Source organism: Triturus cristatus, chromosome 2_2, assembly GCF_964204655.1.
Source record: "Triturus cristatus chromosome 2_2, aTriCri1.1, whole genome shotgun sequence".
In the NCBI taxonomy this organism is placed as follows: domain Eukaryota; kingdom Metazoa; phylum Chordata; class Amphibia; order Caudata; family Salamandridae; genus Triturus; species Triturus cristatus.
Window position 1 is genome coordinate 965,188,746 of NC_140582.1, and position 26,735 is coordinate 965,215,480.

Consider the following 26,735-nt stretch of genomic DNA (forward strand, 5'->3'; position numbering starts at 1 on the left):
GATTGAAAATTAATGGGGTTGTATAATGAAAAAAAATGCACCGAGTTATGCAGTTTCCTGTCTTGCACGTTTCAACACTTTTTAAGTATGAACAGTTCTTGTACTTGTGTAAATGAACTCCCACATATATACTCAAATATACCTGGTGCTGCAGTAAGAATATAGAAATAATAAAGTGATAAAATTAATCAGTGCGAAAAATGAAAACTGGCAACCTGCTTTTTACTAAATTCCCATATTTTTAGTTATTTTCCCATATGTTGGAAAACTTTTTTAAGTCATTCATGGTCCTACAAATTGCTGCAACAAAGTAGAATGCTACGTGAAGCAGTCTCAAACCACAATGAATGTGCTATTAATCAGCTGTTAAAGTAATATGTTACTCCAGTATTGGAACTTTCATAGATTCCCATGCTTCTATCATTCCCGGTCGTCGGAATGGGAGTCCCCGGGAAACATAAAATAGCAATAGAAACAATTACCAAAACAGAACCTAGGCCTAGGCCCATTCTTGTTTTGCAACCGATCAATCTCTTTTTGTGAAAGAGACCCAAAAAAATGAACAACCAGTCAGATTAGCCTCACCCCTTGGAACCCTCCTGAGAGAAGCTAAGAACCTCAGATTTTCGACCGCACGTTGTGCTAGGGAGTCTCCACTGAGCTCTGCTCAGTTTTTTTTCCTATTATCCTTAAATCTATAGTTTTTTCTCCAGTTTTTCTTCAAGACTTGCTTGGACTTCGGATCAAAATGTCTGACCAGGAAAAGAAAGAAAATCTTTTTAAAGCCTGTGCAACTTGTGCTAAGAAGAGGTTGTATGTGGAGGATAAACATAAGGATTGTATTCAATGTTTTTACCCGGACCACAAGGCAGCAGACTGTAAAATATGCCGCACTTTTTCCACTAAATCTCTGAGACCGTGAGGGACGTCTGTTGACTTGGCTCCAGAAGCTTAAGTCAAGGTAAGGACCAGTTTCCAGTGATAGTGATGACACAGCCTCTGCAACATCTTCCAGAAGGTCTGCAAAAAGGGATAGAGTCTCCCCTTCACCTTCTGTGAAACGTCCTGGTAAGGTCTTAGGCATAGTCCTGGTGAATCTCCTCACCGAGGCCTAAAGGAGAGGGAAGGACTTTTTTAAGGGAGTGATGTCTGAGAGGAAGTCCAGCTCTGTTACTCCATCTTCTCCTCCTGCGGCTCCAAAGACTTTTAAAAAGCCCTCCTCACTCTCTTCTGAGGTGAAATCAATGAAAAAGGCTTCCACGAGGGCGATCTCTTCTTTGACAGCCCTCTTTGTCGAAGTTCCTATCCGGGAAATCTGCAGGGCGGCGACCTGGAGCAGTACCCATATGTTTACAAGGCATTACTGCCTGGATTCGGCTACGCAGAGCGACACCGCAGTCGGCCAGGCAGTCCTGAGGAACCTCTTTCAGTAGTGGTGAGCTTTCCCTTTCATCCCTCCTTCCATGTTACTGTTTTTTCAGCTCTTGCACATTTTTGACCCTTATGTGTTTATATTGCCTTAGGTTTTTTCTAAGTATGTTATTGACCATTGATATTGTATTTATGGTGCATATGCTATTGCTTTGTTCTTGATTTTATAATGGTCATGGTTCCAAAAATGTGCTGCCAACTGCTAGCTACTCTGATACAAGCATGGGAATCTATGAAAGTTACAATACTGGAGTAAGAAAACAAGTTACTTACTTGTAACTTTGGTTCTCCAGTATTGGAAACTTTCATAGATTCCCATGCGACTACCCTCCTTCCCTGGGAAAGCTCCGCCTCTAACATCTTCAGTGGTGGGGTTACACAATGGCTACGAAAATCTGAGGTTCTGAGCTGCTCTCAGGAGGGTTCTAATGGGTGAGGCTAATCTGATTGGTTGTTCATTTTTTTTGGTCTTTTACATTAGAAGTTGATAGGTTGCAAAACAAGAATGGGCCTAGGCCTGGGTTCTGTTTGGGTAATGGTTTCTATTGCTGTTTTATGTATACCGGGGACTCCCATTCCGACGACGGGGAATGATACAAGCATGGGATTCTATGAAAGTTTCCATTACTGGAGAACCAAAGTTACAGGTAAGTAACTTGTTTTCTTAGGAACCTGCAATTTTATTTTGGTGGTAAATTAAAAATGTCTCTGTATAACCCGCAGACTTCCTGTGATTGTGTTCCATGCGTTAATCGCTGGCATTTAAATTGCAGTTTGTTGAAATTAAAGGAAGCGTTTTTAAGAAGTTTGAGAAAAACAATCTTTTTCAGATGTCTAACAGTGGTAAGTAATACCAGTAAGTTCAATTAATTACGTTTCAATGTAACATGTTTTATAGCATTTCCCTATGGTCTATAAAAACAAAACATTTTCAAGGTCCTGCTTAGTCACTGTATTTCTGATTGTTGCAATGGCTTTTCTAATTTTCAGGGTTAATAAATTGGTAGTTTTCTTACTTATGAGAATTATATTTTTTATATTTTGTGGAATATAGATCAAATAGGAAATTCAGCACAAAAATATAGTAGCGGTTGACCAATGCACATAATTTGAAATGACGCATTACAGACTATAATGGTTATGTAAAATAAATAGTGTCTTTATGTGATGCACTAAATGTTCATTTACATACAATGAATTTAAATGGCAATTACTACATAGTGGGTTCTTGCTTCTTCAATTGGGGACCCACCTTGGCTACGTTTATCCAGGCTAGTGCCTTTCAAAGTAATCCGGAAGGCCTTGGAACCCCTCATCACCAGCATTAAAGCTTTGAGAACATCAACCCATTCCTATCTCGCCGAACTGCTCTCTTTTTAAACATGTGTTCTCTACAGAAAAATCTATTGATCACTTAGTAATTCTGGCCTGTTCAGTTGAGCTCAACTCTTTACTGAATGCAGTCTGGGCTTTACTTAGAATAGTATTACTATCCATCCACTCGTGAATATGGTTTAATAAGACCGTGGTGAAAGGTTTCCCTACTCTCTCGAGGAGTGAATCGGGGGGGGATAGTTGGCTGGATTATAATGGGTTCTCTTCTTAAAAATAAGGACTATTAATGCAGATCTCTAGAAGTTAGAGGCATAGACACATTCAACCACTCTGTTAAACACGGAGGGCTGCGCTAGAGCCCACACTTGGAGGTCAATGGCATATGGGTCCTTGGAAACTTTGTCTGGACCAGGGGTCTGGTTGCGTTTTTGAGATACAATGGCAACCGTCACCTCGAGAGCAAAAAAATGATAATGGTGGAGTACATTCAGTATTTACGTTTTCGTGGCGAAGGTTAGGAGCACTGTTATCTGCAGAGGAGTACAAGAGGTGAAAGTACTTTAAAAACAGTTGTGACTTCCCTTAACGCCCAGTGGAACCAGTTTGGAGAACATTTTAGTATTTTTCTCATGTGTGCTGTTTTACCAGCTTCCCGTGCTCTCGGGCATGCATGCATGCTTCTTCTTACAGGCTAAGACACATTTGTTGTGCTTTACACAACCTCCAGAGTACTACTATACCTGATATGTCTAGCTCATAAAGCTCAGTTTAGCTCTAGCTCACGCAGGAGCAATCCCTGTCATAAGAGTCCAAGGTGTTATGATCTGAATGCATTGATGTACTTTGGCCTGAGGTAACAAAATCCGGCCCATTCTCTCTAGCAGTTGTTCAAAGATCTTAACTTGTACACGACCCTCGGTGATCTTAGTTCTGGTTGATTCCTTTTCATATTGTCCTACCAACCACTTTATACTTGAGCCCAATTTGGCCTAAAGTTCGAGCCTCCATATAATAGCCAGTGCTAGCTAAGGAGGAAGATGTAGTGTTGGAGACTTGTCCCAGCGTCACTCGGACCTATCCTCACACTGTGCACTCATGATAGAGATCAGGGTGTGTATAATATTCCCACTACCACGGACAGAGTAATCTCACAGTTACACGCACATGCATACATCATACGCTAGGGCCCATTTCACTACACTAACATACGTTCAAATACTCTACCAGCAATAAACCTGTGGAAGGAAAACTCCTAATCACCCTGCATCTATATCGAGGTCGATAAGACCTGGTTTTTGTGACTGTCCTTAAACATAATCTATACAACATATACAGCAATAATCAAAAATGTAAACCCAATAATTGACAAGAAAGAATATCCAACACCATGTTTAAAATTATATTGCTTTATCTAAAATTAGTCAAAGAAAATCAATCAGAGTAAATCATTTCTCATAGTTACCTATTCTAACTAAATGTCAGAACGGGTCAGGACAAGTCTCTCGGTAAATGTCTCTCAAGACGAAGTCCCTTCAGCATCAATCCTCAGCAACGCAGATTCGGTACGCGGCAAAGGCAAAATGGCAAGTGGCAAAAACCCTCTCTAGGCTAACATTTCTTATAGTTTCTAAACAATGGAAAGATACATTGGAAACATAGAAAAAACTGTAATGTCCGCCGGACCTGCTGAGCAGAGCGAGAAGGAAAGGATGTAACATCGCTACATTTGAAAATCTCCGCTCAGGAAAAGTTCACATAATAAAGACTACGGAACAGGAACCAAGAAATAAAACATGTATCATATTAGTTCTACTTCTCCTCGGCAATCGAGCCACAGTTCAGAGTTTTTCTCTAAGGCTCCTTTGTTTCCCAAGGCTGCCAAGGACATTTTCATTTCACTGGGAGATCTCCCAAAACTGCTGCTGTCCTCTTGGAAAGTTTTCAAGCAAGCAAGGACCATGGTCAGTTAGCTTCAGGACCATTTCCAGCAGGGGTCTCCCTCGTCACAGTTTTCATATTATAAATCACAGCCAGGCTCACAAATCGGCCATCTTTTCTAGGCCATCATAGGCCTCAATAGACCATCTTAATTAAAAGAAACAAAAACAACGTTACCACAGCATAGTGATTAAACAGTGTTAACCCCACTAATACCCTTATGTGTATGCATTTGTTCGAGGCATGTGGGCTGCTGAATTCATATCTGTGCATAGATCGCTGCCTAGTGTTGGGTCCGGATGTTTGCACGTTGTTGTCCTGGAAGAGTCTTCGAAGTATCCTTGGATAGGTGACTCCTCCCCTGGACTACAGTGCGCATGGGCATCCTCTCCATCCTCAGATTGTTTTTTTCCGCCATTGGGTTCGGATGTGCTATCTTAGCTCAAGTTAGGAAAATATTTTGTCGAGGCCAAAAGGCCTTTAGTTTGCGTCGGTACTGTTTATCGATCGGGTTTCGATACAATCCTGTTAGTTTACTAACTTTCAGCACCGACTTTTTTCGCATTTACCTGTCCATCGACTACTTCGACGATGGAATCGAGGACGCCATTCAAAAGGTGTCCGGTATGCAATGCGAAGTACCCACACATCGACGTCCATCCGGTGTGCAACAAATGCCTTTCGCCGGACCACGACGAATCGACATGCATGGCCTGTGCCCGGTTCCGTTCCAAGAAGACTCTACGGAATCGATGAGCGGCGAGACTCGAGGCGCAGCACGCGGCACCGGCCCCAACAGACATCTTCGACGAGGCCGAAGACGTCGAGGAATTAGAAGTCTTGCCCTCCAGTCCCGTTTCCGAACACGAACCCGGATCGGACGAGGTAGACGAGTCACTCTTCCACAGAGGTGAAGACGACACCGAGGTAGGAGACGACGAGGAGGCCTTAGGGGCCGAAGAGAGTAGCTCCAATGATGAACAAGGCCTACCTGTTCAAACCGAAGAAACACCAGTGCCACAGCCTATGGCTCCGGTCGAGGGATCGCCTTCGGGCCTTACCCGAGACCCATCCCGCAGTTCTTCGGCCCCGCCCTCGGGCCCGGCCTCGGACGTTCAGCGGCAGCCATTACTGCATAAACAAGCTGGTTTCCCTACCACAAAACCGAAACCGAAAGCTGCTCCGGTTCCACCGAAACCGAAACTGAAAGTGGCGCTGGTCGGATCGAGGCCTTCGACGCCAGCGCAACGCGTCGGCACCGACCGCACCAAGAGAGACTTCGGTGCCGAACTTGAAGCGGGCGACGTTGGAGTCGACAAACGGAAAAAAGCCATCTGCACCGACAAACCTGCTCGGCTACCGGCACCAACGACACCAAGGGCCGTACCGCCTGCTGTGTCTCGCATCGCTCCCTCGACGACACCTAAGCCTCACGTATCGAAGACTTCGACGGTGATCTCCGCACCTCGACTCGATGAACCGCCGGCGCCGAAAAAATCCACGGCAGCCTCTGCGAACCTGGCCGGTGCCAATGCCTCCAAGGCGCCCCAAGTACGACCTGGTGCGACGCAAGGCAGCAAAACCACGGCTGTCCTCCAGGACACGTCGGGTTCCGGTTCCATCGGAGCTCCAGCAGCCTCTTCGGTGCCGGCCAACATTACCTTCGGCTTGCCTCCGTCGACAATCCCAAAAATGTTCCAGCTCAGGACACGGGTCACCCAACCTACGGTCACACCTGCTGAGACGTCTCCGGCACGTATCATTGACGCCGACACTGGCAGGATGATTCTCCACGACCGAAGGATCACTTCGGAGCCGCCATTGGACCCTTTCAGGATCCCACTAAAAAGGAAGTTGCCTGTAGAATCGGAACCTCTCCTTTATGAACCCTTCCATTCATCCTACCGGGATCCACACCGGTTCTCCCCCACACGCTCCGATACGGATGCATTGGAGGACTACATGGATGACCAAGTCCCCTACCATGTAGACACGGACCCTGATGACCAGCAGGACCCTGATCAAACTTGGGGCGACCCTGCAGACCCCAGTGCACCTCTCGATGCACAGGACCAACAACTCTATGGGGCAAAAACATCTCCTACGGAGGATACTGCGGCGTTCAACGCTCTTATTGAACGTGCTGCAAATAACCATGGGGTACAGCTTCACTCGGATACCATCGAAGATGACTTTCTAATGGACACCTTTGCATCCTCAGAAAGACATGTAAAGACTCTGCCAATGTTGAAGGGGGTCCTCAAACCAGCCAAGGACATTTTCAAGGAACCCACCAGGGCACGAGTGATAAACCCCAGGATTGATAAAAAATACAGATCAGCACCTGGGGATCCTACTTACATCAGAGGCCAATTACCACTCGACTCCATCGTCGTAGCGAATGCACGCAAGAGGGCACACTCGCAAACGACAGGTGACGCTCCTCCCCCGGACAAAGAGTCCAAGGTGTTAGAGACCTCTGGCAAGCGAGTTGCCGCCCAAGCTGCCAACATATGGCGCATAGCCAACACTCAAGCGCTCCTTGCTCGCTATGATAGAGCGCACTATGACACACTGGAGCAAATATTCCAACATCTCCCTGACCAGTTCAAGGAAGGCGCAGAAATGCTCATCAGAGAAGGACAGCTACTCACGAACGCTTCCATCAAATGTGCACTAGATGCTGCAGACACGGCTGCCAGAGCCATAAACACAAGCGTCATGCTGCGACGACATGCCTGGCTACGGATCTCAGGATTCAAACCTGAGGTACAAAACAATATACTGAACCAGCCCGTCAACCCCGACTATTTATTCGGGCCAGAGGTTGACACCACCCTCGAAAAGATAAAAAAGGACACGGACACTGCAAAGTCCATGGGCGCCCTACAAACTCAGTCCTTTCGGAGCGGCTCCTTTCGTCGCCCCGGAAACAAGGGAGCAGGTAGAGGACAGGGGTCACAACAAACATATAACAAAGGCAATACACAGACCACCTACGATAAAAACACCCGAGGTGGATATCGTGGCTCCAGTACAAAGGGCAGAGGACGTGGCTACGGCAACACCAGGTCCTCCCCCAAGAACAAGCAGTGACGCCCTCTCCCTTCCTCCCGACCACATAACACCTGTCGGGGGAAGGCTACAAAGGTTCCTGTCCACGTGGAACTCCATCACCACGGACAGGTGGGTCAAAGATATTGTAAAATACGGTTACTGTCTGGAGTTAACCTCCACTCCACCCACAATACCACCAAGAAGCCGTCCTATGTCCTCAGAGCACTTAACGCTCTTACAGCAGGAAGTGCAAAGTATGCTTCTAAAAGGCGCTATAGAGGTCGTACCCATCAACGAGCAGGGTACGGGAGTGTACTCCCTCTACTTCTTAATTCCAAAAAAGGACGGGTCGCTCAGACCTATATTAGACCTGAGACCCCTGAACCAGTACATTCTTTCAGAGCACTTTCACATGCTCACTCTACAGCAAGTCCTTCCGCTTCTCAAGCAGGGAGACTTCCTAGCCACACTGGACCTCAACGATGCGTACTTTCACATACCCATCCACCCCTCACACAAAAAATACCTCAGGTTCACTGTTCAGGGGCAGCACTATCAGTTCAAAGTCCTTCCCTTCGGCGTGACAACAGCGCCCAGGGTTTTCACGAAGTGCCTAGCTACGGTGGCAGCACATCTACGGAGGCAGCATATACACGTCTACCCCTACCTAGACGACTGGCTCGTTCAAGCGAAGTCAGCCCAGCAATGTGCAAGCCACATGTCCCGCACCATTCACCTTCTTCACAGTCTGGGATTCTCACTAAATTATCCAAAGTCCCATCTCCAGCCCGCACACGTACAACAGTACCTAGGCGCGACCATAGACACTCTGGCGGCCACAGCTCAGCCAAATTTAATGAGGATCAACAGCATACAACTGCTGATCTCCAAGTTCAAACCCAATCACTCACTTCCAGCGCGAGTGCTTATGCAGTTGATAGGCATGATGGCCTCCTGCATCTTCATAGTCCCGCACGCGAGATTACATATGCGCCCACTTCAGGAGTGCCTAGCACGTCAGTGGAATCAGGCTCAAGGACAGTTAAAGGACCTAGTGTTGGTGAGCGGTCGGGCATACAACTCTCTGCATTGGTGGAATCCACAAAACCTTTGCAAGGGCCGACCATTCCAAGAGCCTGTCCCACAGATAGTACTGACAGCGGACGCGTCTCTCCAGGGATGGGGAGCTCATGTACTCCACTACACAGTGCAGGGACTATGGACAACACAACAAAAGAAGTTGCACATCAACCTTCTGGAACTGATGGCAATCTTCCTAGCCATGAAGGCATTCAAAGTACATCTATGCAACAAGGTCGTGTTGACCTGGACGGACAACATGACCGCAATGTACTACATACAGAAACAGGGAGGAACACACTCTCCACAGTTGTCTCATCTGGCTCAGAGCATGTGGAAGTGGGCCATTCAAAGGAACATGTTCCTCATGGCGGAACACCTCCCTGGCAAGGACAACCAGATGGCGGATCTGCTCAGCAGACACAGCCACCAGATGCACGAGTGGGAGTTACACCCATCAGTACTCCAACCGTACTTCCAGCAGTGGGGTCATCCGGAGATAGACCTATTCGCGACAAGCGAAAACGCAAAATGCCAAAGCTTCGCCGCCAGATTCCCACATCCGCAGTCGCAGGGCAATGCGATATGGATGAACTGGTCCGGCAGATTTGCGTACGCTTTTCCCCCAGCGCCATTGATACCGCTAGTGGCCCGCAAACTCCGACAACACTCCCTGACACTCGTCCTAGTTGCTCCCACGTGGGCACGCCAGCCGTGGTACACCACCTTCCTCGAACTTTCCGTGGTGCCGCATCAAAGGCTGCGGATCAAACCCGCGCATTTAACGCAGAACCATGGAGAGGTTCAGCACCCAGATCCGCAACAGCTGAACCTAGCGATCTGGCTCCTGAAGTCCTAGAGTTTGGCTATCTCAACCTGCCACCTGACTGTATGGACATCATCAAGGAGGCCAGGAGACCCACTACCAGGGCTTGCTATGCAGCCAAATGGAAAAGGTTCGTCATTTATTGCGGTAATAATGACATCAACCCGCTGGACGCATCCATCCAAAACATCATCTGTTACCTCTTACACCTATATCGATGCAATCTGGCGTACACCTCTATACGTGTCCATTTGACCGCAATCTCAGCCTATCTGCAAACCAGGCAGCACCTCTCTCTATTCAGAGTGCCTGCCATCAAAGCATTCTTGGAAGGACTCAAACGAGTCATTCCACCAAGCCACCCACCGGCTCCAATGTGGAACCTCAACTTGGTCCTCACACGCCTGATGGGTCCACCCTTTGAACCTCTACACTCATGCGAGATTCAATTCCTTACCTGGAAAGTGGCCTTCCTTGTAGCGATCACTTCCCTAAGAAGAGTTAGTGAACTCCAGGCACTAACCGTTCAAGAGCCATTTATACAAGTTCACACCAACAGGGTCGTACTACGTACCAACCCCAAATTCATGCCCAAAGTAATATCGCAGTTCCACATGAATCAGACTATTGAACTGCCAGTTTTCTTCCAAAACCCACAAACTGTTGCAGAAAGGGCACTACATACGCTAGATGTACGAAGGGCCCTCATGTACTACATCGATAGGACTAAACCCTTCAGGAAGACAAAGCAACTGTTCGTTGCCTTTGCCCCACACCACAAAGGTAACGCCATCTCCAAAGCAGGGATAGCCAGATGGAAAGTTAAGTGTATCCAAATTTGTTATCAAAAAGCAAAACGCACATTAACTATTCCACCACGAGCCCACTCAACACGTAAGTTGGGGGCTTCCATGGCCTTCCTAGGAAATATTCCCCTGCATGATATATGCAGAGCAGCCACATGGTCCACTACACACACATTTACAAAACACTATTGCGTAGATGTGCAGTCAAAACAGCAGGCAGCTGTAGGACAGGCTGTTCTCAAAACACTTTTTCAGACCGCTGCAGCTGGCACGGGTAGCCGCCGCCAATAGAGGGCACTGCTATGTATTCTATGCACAGATATGAATTCAGCAGCCCACATGCCTCGAACTGAATATGCTACTTACCAGTATGCATCTGTTCTTGGCATGTAGGGCTGCTGACATTCATATCGCCCTCCCTCCTCCCCGGCGCCTGTCGCAGCTGCAGCTCTCAGAATTACTGCAAGCATGGTCATCACTTTCTGTATCTACTCCATCACTGCCACAATGGCGAAAAACAATCTGAGGATGGAGAGGATGCCCATGCGCACTGTAGTCCAGGGGAGGAGTCACCTATCCAAGGATACTTCGAAGACTCTTCCAGGACAACAACGTGCAAACATCCGGACCCAACACTAGGCGGCGATCTATGCACAGATATGAATGTCAGCAGCCCTACATGCCAAGAACAGATGCATACTGGTAAGTAGCATATTCAATCTAGCACTTGCAACATAGAAAAGCATTAATTCGGAAAGCATTTTGTGCTCAAAAATAAACAGCACATAGCAACGTTTAAACATGAAAACACGCACGTTATTTTTTAAAACAGCACATTTATGCACACCCACGTGTAACTCCCTCTTGTTAGGACAAACGGATTGATTAATATAAACGCACTTGCACAAGACAAATAATTAATTATTAATTATTAATAAATTAGTACAACGAATAGACATGCCAGAGCTTCAAAAGCCACTGAATTTTCAAACTGAAAACTCTGCTCCAGCAATCCCCCCTTTGGTGATTTTATCACCAAATAAACCCTAAAAAAAAATTAGTGAAAATTTAGTCCCATTTTTAGGAGAAATCGGAAATGTCTTTTCCCCTTTACACAACATTACACACCAGTCACTCTTTCATCATCCCTTTTTGTCTCTAAGTAAACACTCTCCCTCAATTCTTCTAATTCAATTTCTTGGGGTTCTCTTTTCAACCTCTTGTTTTTCTTTATTCAATTTATTCCTCCCTCCCCTGTTTTTACAACACACACACACCAATCTTATCAATAAAGCAACAATTATACAAGTTAAGGGAAACAATATTCTACCTATAATAGTACTACCTATTTTTGCAATAAAATCCTTAACAGCTATCATTTTATTAGCTATTTTAGTCCATAAATTCTCAGCTTCAAGTGGTACTAATTCTTCATGCAAATCAGTAATATTTTTGATATAGACCTTCAGGTCTTTGCTTTCGTCTGGAATGTAAGTGCAACAATGTTGAACTTTCAGCATTCCACAGACTCCACCCTCCTTGGCCAATAGAATATCAAGGGCAAGTCGATTTTGCATAGACATGGCACGTACGGCACTTAATTCCGTATTCACCAAAAGAAACCCTCCAGCGGTATTTGTCGATAAGCGATCAACCACTGTGGACAGTTTCCGAATTCCATAAGCATTCAAAGAAATTCCCACTGCTGGAATCAAAACCCCAAAAATGTCACCCACTATTTCAGACCAAGTTTCTCTCTTAAAACGCATTAGTAAATTAATATGTTCTACATCTGTTATTTTATCTATATGAAAAATCTTTGGAAAAACTAGGCCCACATAACACGTGCCATACCAATGGTCAGGCAACTTGTAATAAGCCTTATTCCCACAAACATAATATACTCCTGGAAAAATTGTATCTTCTCCACCTCTGAAACCCCAACCTGTTGCAATGAAGTATGTATCATGGCACTCACTAGTCCCGACAAAATATGTATCATATTGGGATTTCCTTCTTGTAATACAAAGTTTACCCTTCTGTGGTGCATCTAAAGCTAAAGTTGGACTAGCCCCATTCTTCAACTCTTTTCCCATCTCAATGTCCCAAATTGTCTCACTCACTTTATATTTTCCTGCTTTTTCCTGCATGTTCAATCTCCTTTCTTCTACCATATCCAGGAAAGCTTTCTCCTCTCCTTTCAAACTGCAAGTTAAATTATTCTTAAAAATGTAATCTAATGTTAATCCTTTTTCTTCAATAAAAATCTCACCAAAAGTGTTAGCTTCTTTAGCTGGATTCAGCTCTTTGTTCATTGGCAAATGTCCAAAAATACTATCTCTGTTAGACATCTTATAATCTACTTTCCCTAACAAATAAAAAACACTACTTAAAATACTACAGGAAATACCATATGTAGCTGGTAAATGATAAGTAACACCCTCTGAAACGGATGCAGGTAATTGCATACAGACGTAGCAATCCCTTACTTCCATTGTTTTCACATATTCATATAACAATTTTGAAAAAACATTACTAGAAAAGTTATTAATTGACCTATCTTTGTGTATGTAAGTATTACTAATTCTAATTGGAACTACTTTTTGCGAATTCTTCTCTTCATTTGTCACATTCTCTGTATGCATTTCAAACTCTACTTTAAAAGTAACTAATAAAACTAAAACACCCCATAGAAGCATTAATAATCCAGTACAGCAGCAGCACATTCTACACCACCTTTTAAAGAAGGCACATCTATTTCTATTATCCTCTATGTTAGCCATTTTACTACTTTAGTTTAGCCTCTACTACTCCACTACTGTTGGAACTTTTTCAATTCTTCAGCAATTCTTCAGCTTTCAGTTTTTCCAAATGATCTTTTCGTTCACTTAATCCAAGTGAATCCTTCCTTTATTCAGTTTGGATACTTGTCATTCTTCACTTCAATTTCTCCAACATCAAATTGTATTAGATCTCCAACATCAAAATCTTCAGTACTCGACTCTTCTCCAATGTCAGTCAAGAGTACTTTCAGAATTTCACCAGTATCTTCCTCAACCACTTCTCTCAAGATCTCTTCCGGATTATCTCGAGTCACTGTTTCTTCTTTTCCTCCTTCAGACAGTGCCACATAAGACCATTCCGGTGATCTGTACTTTTGGTTGGGTCTTCTTACTCTTTTTATTTCTACTGGTTCGTTTGACTCCTTTGATTCTTCTCCTTCAGCTTTTGAACTTTGACTCGAAACTTCATTCACTTGTTCAGCTTTCGATGTACTTGCTCTTATTATTTTGTATCTCAGCCTCTTAACTCTGTTGTTAGGCCAACGATCTCCTCTTAACACCTTTTTCGGCTTTATTTCTTTATTACTTCTTTCTCCAATCCAAGTTCTCTTTCTCAGAACTCGACCCTCTGTTTGTTCATCCTCATCATCTGTTTCAAGTGCCTCTTGTTTCCGTTTTCCAGCAGCTTTCTTTTTTTCCACAGATTTTTTCACCACTGTTTGAGACTTCCCTACTCCTGTCCCTCCTCGGGTCTCCGACACGCAATCTTCTTGCTGTCTACTTGTCCCTTCACCTGACTCATCAAGAATGTTCCCTACACCTCCTCGGGGGTCTTCCGCAATCTGTCCCTCTCTATCTTCTTCTGACCCTACTTCTTCAAGTATAATCTCAAGTGGTTCTTCAATCTCCTCCTCTTCTGATTCAGGAGTAGTCTCTGTGTGATTTCTCTTTTCTTTTCTTTTTCCTTTACTGCTGTTTGAAACTTCAGGCTCTCTTACAGAATCTGATCTCTTCTCTGATACTCGCAGTGGTTCATTCGAAGCTTTTCCTACTTCTTTCCCCACTGATTCTGTATCTTCATCATCACTGGAATCTGACTCTTCAAAATACTCTTTACCAGTCCCTTCTTTTGGGTTTGGAACTCTCAGAGTATGACTTGCATGTACCCAGTGCTTCACTCCAGCACACTTTACTGCAGTTGTCGTAGTCAGAATAACTTGTCTCGGCCTTCCCCACCTTGGAATCAAGCAATTTCTTCTTCTGTGAACTTTTATCCTCACCCAGTCTCCTGGACTCAGATCATGGGCTTGCTTCTTCTCAAGTGTGGTAGCTTCTTCTCCAACCTGGTGAAACACAGAATGAACTGCGTCAGCCAGGCCTTTACAGTAATCCAAAATCATGTCCTCAGTTATTGTCACCAACTTATTGACAGGCACGAATGCATGGCGCATTGCACGTCCCATTATTATTTCGTGCGGACTCAAACCAGTAGTTCTATCTGGAGTAGATCTCATAGTCATCAGAACTAGAGGTAAAACATCTGGCCATTTCATGCCAGTGGCTAAGCACATTTTTCCAATCCTATTCTTGATTGTGCCATTAATCTGCTCAACCACACCAGAAGCCTCTGGTCGGTATGCACAATGTAGCTTCTGCTGTATTTTCAATGCTTCACAAATCAAACCCATAAGCTCATTTTGAAAGTGTCCACCTCTATCAGACTCAACTGTTACTGGAAACCCGTACCTAGGAATCAACTCCCTTAACAGTAACTTTGCCACTGTTAATCCATCATTTCTTCTAGTCGGGTAAGCTTCCACCCACCTTGAAAACAAACAGACTACCACTAAAACATACCTCAGTCTGTTTACTTGGGGCATTTCAATGAAATCAATCTGCATTCTTGTAAAAGGACCTCCTTCTCTGCCTATTGTCCCCAGACTCACCACTGTCTTTTTCCCAGTGTTAAATTGCTGACAAACTAAACACCTCTGACAGATGCTTTCTGCAACTGTCCTGAACTTTGCATTGTACCAGGTCTGCTTGAACGACCTAACCATCGCATCCCTCCCCAAATGTCCCTGGCCATGATACATCCTTGCCATTGACGACAAGATGGAGTTGGGCATTACTGGTCTGCCATCTCTGTAGACCCAAACATGGTCTGTCTCTCTTGGAGCACATCCTGCCTTAATCCAATCTTTTTTCTCTTCCTCTCCTGCCTCATCTTGCAACTGTTTCACTTCATCCCAGGTTTCTAAGACATTAGTAAACATCACAGAGAGTAAAGACATTTCCCCTTCTCTGTCCCTGTTGATGGACTGATTTGTTTTGGCACAGTATTGCGCAACATTGTTTGCATAACCGTTTCCGACCGTTATAAAATCCTCCCCTAGTCCATGGGCAGCACATTTTACAACTGCTAACTCCTTAGGCAGCTGTATCGCCTCAAGCAATTTACCAATCATTTCAGCATTCTTTATCGGAGTTCCACTCGATGTCAAGAAACCTCTTTGTAGCCAAAGCTGGCCAAAATCATGCACCACTCCAAATCCATACTGACTATCAGTCATTACAGTTGTCCTCAAATCTTTCCCAATTTCGCAAGCTTTTGTCAATGCCACCAATTCAGCAACTTGCGCAGATTTCACTCCTTTCAATGGTGATGCTTCCATGACCTCTGAAACTTTGCATACCACATATGCTGCACATAGCACACCATCATCATTTCTCAGGCATGATCCATCCACAAACAACACATGATCGCTCTCATTCAAGGGTAGATCCCTTATGTCTGGTCTCGGTTTTGTACAGTACTCAAGCACATCCAAACAATCATGATCATCTTCCATCTTCACACCCACATTTTCAATATCTGGCAAAAGTGTCGCTGGATTCACATTTACACATCTCTCGAGAGTCACATTTGATGCTCCCAGAATCACTTTTTCATATTTAGTCAACCGACTATGTGACATGTACTGAGTTCTGCTTCTTGTCAAAAGAATTGCCACATTGTGAGGTACGAATACCCTTACAGGATATCCCATTATTATTCCCTCACTCTGTTCCAGACTTCTGCATGTTGCAGCCACAGATTTCAGACAACCTGGTAAACCCACAGCTACAGGGTCAAGTGTCGATGAGAAGTACGCAATAGGCCTTCTCAGTAATCCATGTTTCTGAATTAACACTGAAAGTGCACATCCATTTCTTTCACTGCAGTACAGCTCAAATTCTTTTTCGTAGTCAGGCATACCCAAAGCTGGAGCCTCACACATTTTATTTTTGAGCTCTTCAAATGCTGCCATTTGTTCTGCATCTAGATCCAATGGATCTGTCATTTCACTTTTTGTCAGTTTAATCAGTGGCTTTGCTATCAAGGAAAAATTAATTATCCACTGACGACAATAACCCACCATACCCAGGAACATTCTCACTTCTCTCTGGGTTTTTGGAGCTTTCATTTCTCTGATTATTCTGATCCTGTCATCAGTCACTTTTCTCAGACCCTTTTCAATATTGTGTCCAAGATAATGCACCTCTTTCTTGCAAAATTGCAATTTGGCTGGAGATACCTTTAACCCTCCATCTGCCAGATGATTCAGTAAAGCTATGGTATCTACTTCACAAGCTTCACGTGTCTTTGATGCCACCAGTAGGTCATCAATATACTGCACTAGCACTGAACTCTCGGGCATGATCAAACTTTCCAACGATTTCTTCAATAACTGATTGAATATGGAAGGACTCTCCGTATACCCCTGTGGGATTCGACACCATGCTAAGATACGCTGGCCAAACCTAAATGCAAAAATCGGCTGGCTATCATGAGGCAATGGAATTGAAAAGAACGCATGACACAAATCAATCACTGTATACCACTCAGTATCATGTGGAATTTGATACAGAATCACTGATGGATTTGGCACAATAGGACAACATGCCACCACAATTTGATTAACTTTTCTCAAATCCTGTACGATCCTAAATTTCCCATTGGGCTTTTTTAGTCCCATTATCGGTGAATTACACGGACTTCTCAGTAGTTCTCTCAGGACTCCTTGCTGAATCATTTTCTCAATTATAGGAGTTATCCCTTCAATTATTTCTGGTGTCATTTTGTATTGAGGAATGTTAGGATATGTAATTCCCTCTTTTACTGCAATTTTCACTGGATCTACATTATTCATCAATCCCACATCCTCTCCAGTAAAATCCCAAACTGTCCTTTTCACTGTGTCTCTCAGCTCTCGAGGCAAATCCTCCGGATTAAACACAGCAAATGCACCAATTAACTCACTTTCTCTATTCTCTAGAGTCACTCGGTACAAAACATCTTCATCTGGTGTCTCAAAGGCTATTCCATCCGGTGTACAAAAAATTGTACAGTTCATCTTGCACAACAAGTCCCTACCCAACAGGTTCACTGGACTCGTGTCACAGACAATGAATCTGTGCATGTCTGAAAATTTCCCTATCTGTACTCTTACAGGTTCAGTAAGACGTGTTCTGATTTGCGTATTGGCTACACCAACTACTTGGATTGCTTCATCCGAGAGAGGAAGATGTCTAACATCTGTTGACCTGACAGTTGATCTTGTCGCACCTGTGTCTACCAAAAAAGTAACACTCTCCTCATTTATTTTCCCATCCACAAATGGTCCTGCCTGGTCTATTTCTAGAGTTGCACCAAGTATGCACTCTTCTTCCTCTCCTCGGCACCGTCAATAATCACCCTCAGACTCACTCCCTTCACTCTTTAACAAGTACTGTTGTACTTTGTTAGAACGTCTTTGTTTGTTTACCTGCTAATCATTGTAGAATCCTGAATCCTGATTATACTTTTGTAACCCTCTATTCTGCGGCAAGGGCGGTTTTGGCTCTTGCCTCTGCTGTCTCACAACTTTCTGTTGTTGCTGCTGTTGATTATTTCCTTCGTTCTGCACCTGTTGATTTAAGGATTTATTCTCATTACTCACTAATGGTGGATTAGGACACTCCGATCTCCAATGCCCCAATTGGCCACAGTTGTGACAAGGAAACTTTTTCTTCGCTTCCTCAAGACTTCCTTTTCCTTTCCCTGCATATCTAGGTCTATTCCCTGCATTATTTCCTGGATTATTTGCCTGTTCCACTAACTGTGCTTCCTGTCTTTCCGCAACTTTCACTTGTGCCCACATTGCTTTCTCTTTCAGCTTTCTTTGTTTTGCTTCAATTTCATCACTGAAGTATTTTGCATGCCTCAGGATCTCATCTACTTTCTTACTCTGCCAATCCACTGTGTGCTCACGAATTCTTTGACCAATTTCAGGTCTAAGGCCATATACAAATCTGTATACAAAATGACTCAAATCTTTGTCACCCAGGTGTTCATCTCCACTGAATTGTTTAAATGCCAGTATCAGCCTCTCGTAAAAAGCATGAACTGATTCTTTCGCTTCCTGTTGTGTTCGATCTATCTTTACCCAGTCTGTCTCTTTTGCAGGTACTTTACTCTTCAGGTATACCATCACCTGATCATACTTTCTCATTACTTCTGGATCTGGTGCCCCTGTTCTTGGGTCTCTTGGATATTCCTCAGTAGGCCAACTCACAACTATTTTACACTCAGTCCACAAGTCTGCTGGAACAATTATATCAAACAGACTATTCAGGTCAACCCACAGCACTTTTGACAATTTCACAAACCTATCTACCTGCCTATACCACTCAACGGGCTTTTCTCTCAATCGAGGGAAATCATTCGTGAATGATAAAATATCCTGTCTGGTCCATGGAACATGTACATATCCTCCTCCAGGTATTTCTCTCATAGGATAATTATCCACTGGTTTCTCCTTTTCTCTCACTGGAAATGCTGAATAAGTTGTTCTATCTTCAGCCTCATCTCTTTTCTTGTACCACCTATCCTTCCACTTTTCTACATCACCCCATCTTCGCAATAATGCTACCATTTCCTTAATCTGTCCTGTTCTACCAGTAGCATTCAAATTTTCAATATCCTTCTCTGTAAAATCCATCCTGTAAGTTCTTTGTAAAGCTTTCACTTTATCAATGTCAACTCCCTGTTCATTTGCTATTGCTCTTAGCCTGTCATGTGTATTTCTTGCTCTCCAGGTAACACTTTTGCACATAAACATTAGTTCACCATCATGATGACTCTTCAGAATCTCTGTTGGAACTGTTCCTGTAACAAGCTCTTCTAGTTCTACACGTAACCTAGCTACATCAATTACTTGTGAATCTTTATCCTTTTTCTGTAGAACCTTCATCCAATCATTCAAATCATCAACTGTTATTTCAGCAGTTTTTCTCACTGGAACCACTCTCTTTTGCGGTTCTAAAATTGGCATCCCTGAACAACTAGCTTCACTAGCATCCAATATTTCACTACATGTGTCATGTCTTGATTGTCTCAGGTCACTTCTTTCTGCTCTTTTGCCTGAATCTCCTGAAGGACCAACTGAATTTGTCAGATTATTTCCAACATATGGAATCACCAGTCCATTCTCACCTGTCCTCTGTTTGTCAAACACAGGCATAACCGGACCTATTGTTACAGGCACCGTAACAGCTTCTAGATTCTTCGTTAACTCCCTAATTTTCTCTGTCAACTCTGTTGTAGTTCTGGCTAATTGTCTGGCATTCTCATCAAGGTAATGATCACTTCTTACCTCAGGTGTCTCATTTTCCGTCTCACTAACACAAACTGTATCCCTTATCGGAGAAACAACTGGTGTACTTTTATCCGGTTCTGGTCTATATGGAGGTGGTCTCTTGTAAATCATGTCATTCAAGACCTCATCCTCATACTCATTAACTCCATATTTTCTCATTTCTGACTCAGGAACCCTTTCTGCTCCTCCTTCAACTGTTCTCATCGGATATAATCCCTCTGACATACTAACATCTCGCCACCTTTTCATTCGATCATGATGAGTCTCACGATCATGTCTCCTCCCAAACATATACCTATAGTACCCTCCAGATCTCTGTTTTTCTCTCTCATGTACTTCCTCTTCCCATTCCACTAAAGCCTCGAACTGTGTAGGTCTCGGTTTCGGGTCAAGACATAGCATCTTTTCCCGTAAATTTCTCAACACGGCCAGATTAAATGAACCATGTTCTGGAAATGCTAGAACACCATCTTCTTTAGTATACCTAACCCAATTCTCCAACCATATACAGGTATGAAACCCATGTCTTGCAGCCATGAAGGATGCAGGTGTTTTCGGTGGAGGTAACAACTCACCCTCTCTTGTTTTAACATCTTTATCCTTGCTAAACCACTTTTTAATTTTACCAAAAAATGTTTTCTTCTTTTTCTCTTCTTGGTAATACATTTTAGCGTTTACCAAAACTCTCTACTCTTTCCGTATTATAAATATACAATACAAATTTTTCAACCAATTGCAGCGCGATTCACACTAACGCACCAATCCTGGAACGTCTGCGTCACTAAATAGCCCTTCCAATCCTTGCGCGGCTCACACTAACGCACCAATCCTAGCGCGAGCACTATTCTGATCTATCATCCAATCAGAGCGCGGTCTTTCTGACGTCAACAGTCGCTGCAGTCGCTTGTCTCCTGTCTTCTGTCACTCGTCTACCCCTCCTTTACAAAATCTTTTCAGTAGACTTCGTGTCAAAATTTCTACAAAATCTATTAGTTACAACATAAAAACATCTCCATTGTCTGCTTCGCTAACCACAGAATAGTAAAAGAGAGTCTATTTCATAAGAGACCTTTCATTGACACAGTAGCACTTCCTCTACTCTGCCCTACTAACATACATTCATTAACTGTTTCCTCTAGGACTTGTCCAAAGAGTCTTACAATCAACTAAATGTACAAACATTCACGCACATTCATACAAGGAAATATAGTACATACGCACAGAATCCTGCTTCCCGAGAACAGACAATCTGCTCCACTACAGAATTATAACATACATCAACTAAGCAAGCTTTCTTTGCCCAGTTCTTCCAACAAGCTCAGAGAATACCTATTACTCCTCCCGCGATAAGCTTTAACGGAAATCCTTACGGATCCCTGGGACTTAAGACCAGAGTTTCACAGATAACCTTCACTATCATACACACTCCATATATACCAGAAATATCTAATAGTAACATACGACGATGTCACTGATTCCGAACCCAGACAATGTGACGCGCAACTTCAATTGTCACACGTTATTCCTCACAATTCCGTCTTTCCCGAGAGCAGCATATACTTCCCTCTGCCCCACTACGGAACTGCTACAGCTTCCAAGTTCCAGAAGCACTACATATAACTCAACATTACGACTCCAACATATAGTATTAGTACATATACCAACATGAACCAATAATCAATAATCAATAAACTAATGTACAAGCAATCTTATCAGATCAAGACAATCATCAAAAACCATCAAACTCTGCTACCAGGAAATTGATAGAGATCAGGGTGTGTATAATATTCCCACTACCACGGACAGAGTAATCTCACAGTTACACGCACATGCATACATCATACGCTAGGGCCCATTTCACTACACTAACATACGTTCAAATACTCTACCAGCAATAAACCTGTGGAAGGAAAACTCCTAATCACCCTGCATCTATATCGAGGTCGATAAGACCTGGTTTTTGTGACTGTCCTTAAACATAATCTATACAACATATACAGCAATAATCAAAAATGTAAACCCAATAATTGACAAGAAAGAATATCCAACACCATGTTTAAAATTATATTGCTTTATCTAAAATTAGTCAAAGAAAATCAATCAGAGTAAATCATTTCTCATAGTTACCTATTCTAACTAAATGTCAGAACGGGTCAGGACAAGTCTCTCGGTAAATGTCTCTCAAGACGAAGTCCCTTCAGCATCAATCCTCAGCAACGCAGATTCGGTACGCGGCAAAGGCAAAATGGCAAGTGGCAAAAACCCTCTCTAGGCTAACATTTCTTATAGTTTCTAAACAATGGAAAGATACATTGGAAACATAGAAAAAACTGTAATGTCCGCCGGACCTGCTGAGCAGAGCGAGAAGGAAAGGATGTAACATCGCTACATTTGAAAATCTCCGCTCAGGAAAAGTTCACATAATAAAGACTACGGAACAGGAACCAAGAAATAAAACATGTATCATATTAGTTCTACTTCTCCTCGGCAATCGAGCCACAGTTCAGAGTTTTTCTCTAAGGCTCCTTTGTTTCCCAAGGCTGCCAAGGACATTTTCATTTCACTTGGAGATCTCCCAAAACTGCTGCTGTCCTCATGGAAAGTTTTCAAACAAGCAAGCAATGGTCAGTTAGCTTCAGGACCATTTCCAGCAGGGGTCTCCCTCGTCACAGTTTTCATATTATAAATCACAGCCAGGCTCACAAATCGGCCATCTTTTCTAGGCCATCATAGGCCTCAATAGACCATCTTAATTAAAAGAAACAAAAACAACGTTACCACAGCATAGTGATTAAACAGTGTTAACCCCACTAATACCCTTATGTGTATGCATTTATCTAGCACTTGCAACATAGAAAAGCATTAATTCGGAAAGCATTTTGTGCTCAAAAATAAACAGCACATAGCAACGTTTAAACATGAAAACACGCACGTTATTTTTTAAAACAGCACATTTATGCACACCCACGTGTAACTCCCTCTTGTTAGGACAAACGGATTGATTAATATAAACGCACTTGCACAAGACAAATAATTAATTATTAATAAATTAGTACAACGAATAGACATGCCAGAGCTTCAAAAGCCACTGAATTTTCAAACTGAAAACTCTGCTCCAGCACTCACACTTGCACATCCCCTCACCCTGCAGTCACACAGATATATCCTCCCTCCAAAGCCCCCGGGAACATAGTCTGTGCTGGACTCGAACTTACACATAGTTTATAGATTGGCTGCTATCCGAACAGCAGTCTTTCCCCTTAATAGTGCTCCTGAATATCTTTTTTTAGAGCACCCTCACATAGATAATTACAGTAATCCACAAGAGTTCACAAGTTCACTTCATCGCCTGGATTTTTTTGATAATTGGGATTGATTTTATTGCACATAAACAGATCCTGAATAACAACTTATAATTTCGCCATTAGCAGAAGAAACCAGTGTTACAATAAATTGAGGCTCCTATTGGCTCCTTTCAGTTTTGGGGTATTATGCTGACCATGACCTCATTCAAAGGTAGGGACTTGTTTCCCTGAAGGGTAAACTGGACAGTGCACCTTAGTTGTGGGCAGCATTAATCCCCCCACCCTTACCAACAAGCCTTCCAAGATCAACTCTCCAAGATCAACTCTCCGCTCTCCTGGCTTCCTTGGCACATATTCCCTGGATTTGGGGAAAGGGAGGGACTTTAACTCAGCCCAGTCAGTGCAGCATGGCAGTATTCCATCCCAATGGCTATGCGCTGGTCATTGTCAGGAATATGGCGCCTTCACATCCCTGCTACCTATCTGTACTCCTTCTGTTCGCCCACTCGCGACTTGTGCATTCACCTGGATAGGTTGATGTGTACCACTTAACTTTGCCACCTGGTCTCCTCCTCAGACTATTTAGGTTGAAATAATTCTGACCGTAACCCACTATTAATTCACCAAGACTGGGGCAAACCCCCTCTCCCATTCCCACTTGGTGTCTTTTGACTCCCATGATCGAGGACCGGTCCCTGCAAAGAACATTGTTAACCCAGCTCCTAAATACTTTGACAAAAACACTGGAGCAGCCTTCTCAAGGGCAACAAAGTGAGAGGCACTCTAAAGTTGTAATTCATGGGTACTGAATTGAAGCAATGGTTGGTGTCAGCAGAACTAGAGTGGGACTTGGCCGGAGTCCAGCAAGCCTACATCAACACTAAACATCAGGTGGTACCCTCCCTGACAATGAGAACCAAAGTGAGAAAACTGCACGAAGAGGAGACAGCCCTGACTGAAAAACTCTGATGCTTCTACTGGGCAGCATACACTGCCCGTTCCCACTCCAAGGTGGACAAATCAGGCCACCTCCTCGCCTGACTCTTAAAAGCAAAATCAAACCACCCACCCAAAACCACTCTGATGGCCGAAGAACTCTGCCATATACCCAGCAAACAGTTGCACATGTCCTGTTTAATTGTTACACCCACCTGTGTAAGACAGATGCCATCCAGGTGCAGAAATAACACTTGACTCTCTTGAGCTCCCCAAGTAACCCGCAGACTTCATGGAAGAATTCAGTGCTCCCATTACAGTCCAGGAATTTCAATTCAAAACGACAACAGAGCTCTGCTAGTATTGCTGAAATAACAAAATATCATTCAATCTACAATAACACTCTTTCACATATCAACCTGAGCTCAATGTAAAAAACTAACATGGATACTACACGTGTATAAAGTGTGCATGCGTGCGTGCGTGCGTGCGTGTTTGTGTGTGTGTGTGTACGTACAAGTATGTGCTAAAACCTATCAAAAGAAGAATTGAAAGTAGGCAAATTCATCAGTTTTTAAAAACAATCACTTCTCCCATCCATCATAAATCACTGTAGAATTATGAACCACTTTTTCATGTGGAATTGTGCAGTTCAGGCAGATTGTGGAATCTACATTGTCGATGCGTTTCAGTTGGATAATCGTATACTATCCAGCTTTTACAGGACATTACATTTTTTTGAATTTATGGTAGTCCTATAAACAAATGGCATACAGATATAGTTTAAAATTAATAAAAACAACAATTGGACAATGACCAATGCGTACAACAAATATTTCCCTACTTAAACAACAAACGTTAATTTTGTTTACTTTCAGTGGTATTCATGTAACTCTCAACATCGGCTCCTTTAATCACCCTTACTAAAAACCCACTCAGAAATTAACTCCAAGATGTTTGCTGTATATCTTTTTATGATTCACAGTAAAGTAGCTCTGAATTCAAAATTTTCTAATATTATATCCAGTGTATGTCACACTTTATTCCCATGCCTTCTCTTAATTATTTATAGAGAATTATTTTAATTCTCTGTTGCTATCTGGTGGTTCATGCCTCTCAAAAGCTAAAGGTTTGTCTGTGGAAACATGAACGCATGATGGAAACTGTTACTAAAACAAAATTAGCAAATGGGCGGAAAGCCGGATGATCGTACGAGAAAAACGTGAACAGACCTTGAAAGACAGATACTGGTACATAAACATACTGCTGAGCACACTATTTTTTGAAAGTCATAGTTTTCATTGCCATCATTTGAAATAAGGCTAGTACGAGATGCAGAAAATGTGCAAATATACAACACTAAATAAAATGGTTTTTGTGCCTAAAAAAATTATGAAACATAGGATACATATTACAGCAAAAGACTGCTTCGGATTAGTACAAGAACAACACTGAAACTTGACTTTGGAAGATATCAGTGCACATAGCGGTATACATATGTAACAAAGCATTGGTATTAGGGCAACGGGTATATGCAATTACACTTATCAGCATCCCCCTTTTTTCCAGGAATCCGCACTCTTTACAACAGTTAAATTGCAAAAAAAAAAGAACAAGGTACTTCATCATCCTCAAATTTAGATAGCGGAAGTATTTGAGCAGTGCCTTTATTTGTACAAGTGTGTATGACCATGCACATCACTAGCTTTCTTAATGCAGACATAGTAATCACAATTAGAATGACAGCATTAATTATTTCAAATGTCTTCATGCCCCTATTTTCCATAGAACCCTCTTACCCACGTCCATATGTCACTGAGATTAAAATCTAATCTGATTTGTGGTTCGTGTCATTTCTTATAACTATGCTTAATGTGATCAATTTCATCATGTATTCAGAGTGAGGTAAGTAAGTGCAGCATTCGATCCCTACATGCCCCTTTATGCTAGGAGGATTCCGTTCTGTAACCACATAGGCTTATTACCATCAAATTGATCAGTGATTAATACTAAGACAGTTGTGGTGGAGATTGCGATCTCTTCCATTATTTCTACATTGCATCCGGTCTGTTGAATGGCCTGGCTTACCCCATATATTGAAAAGAGAATGTAAAAGAATCGGTTAATCTTTGAAATTTCAAGAGGCCAGCCATCTCTGAAGAGGATGAACAGTGGAATGTGTGAGATCAGAGATGGCGTAGTTGGTGAAGCACGTCCGAGTCTCCTGTCTAGGGGCAGCCAGTGATACGCCCTGGATACGCAGATTAAATGGGCATTGTCTTCTTGATGTTTTTGTTTGTGGAACACTAAATCAGTGGAGAGTCTATTCATATGGAAGAGAATCAATCTTTGGCTTCCACAAGTGTCACATTCACTTCAACATACATGCAAACTTTGATCGCTCAATTTATAGTGCTTTCAAACCATTCCATGCTCAGACATGGTAAGGTGGGTGACTTTGGGTCGGTATCAGCCGTATGGATTTTTATACTTCTCAATGTCTTGAGGAGGTGAGGGAGAAATATCCGCTCATTCATATAGCATTTGCCCATCATAGA

The 26,735-nt window shown here is 43.0% G+C and overlaps 1 protein-coding gene across 1 annotated transcript in view; it reads left to right on the forward strand.

The window, feature by feature from the left end:
- TAPT1 (transmembrane anterior posterior transformation 1) overlaps positions 1-26,735 on the forward strand; it is a 443,118-nt gene that overhangs the window by 194,956 nt on the left and 221,427 nt on the right. The window contains exon 7 of the mRNA XM_085642381.1: positions 2,205-2,274. Coding sequence (XP_085498507.1) covers positions 2,205-2,274 — 70 coding nt within the window. The remainder of the gene's footprint in view (positions 1-2,204; positions 2,275-26,735) is intronic.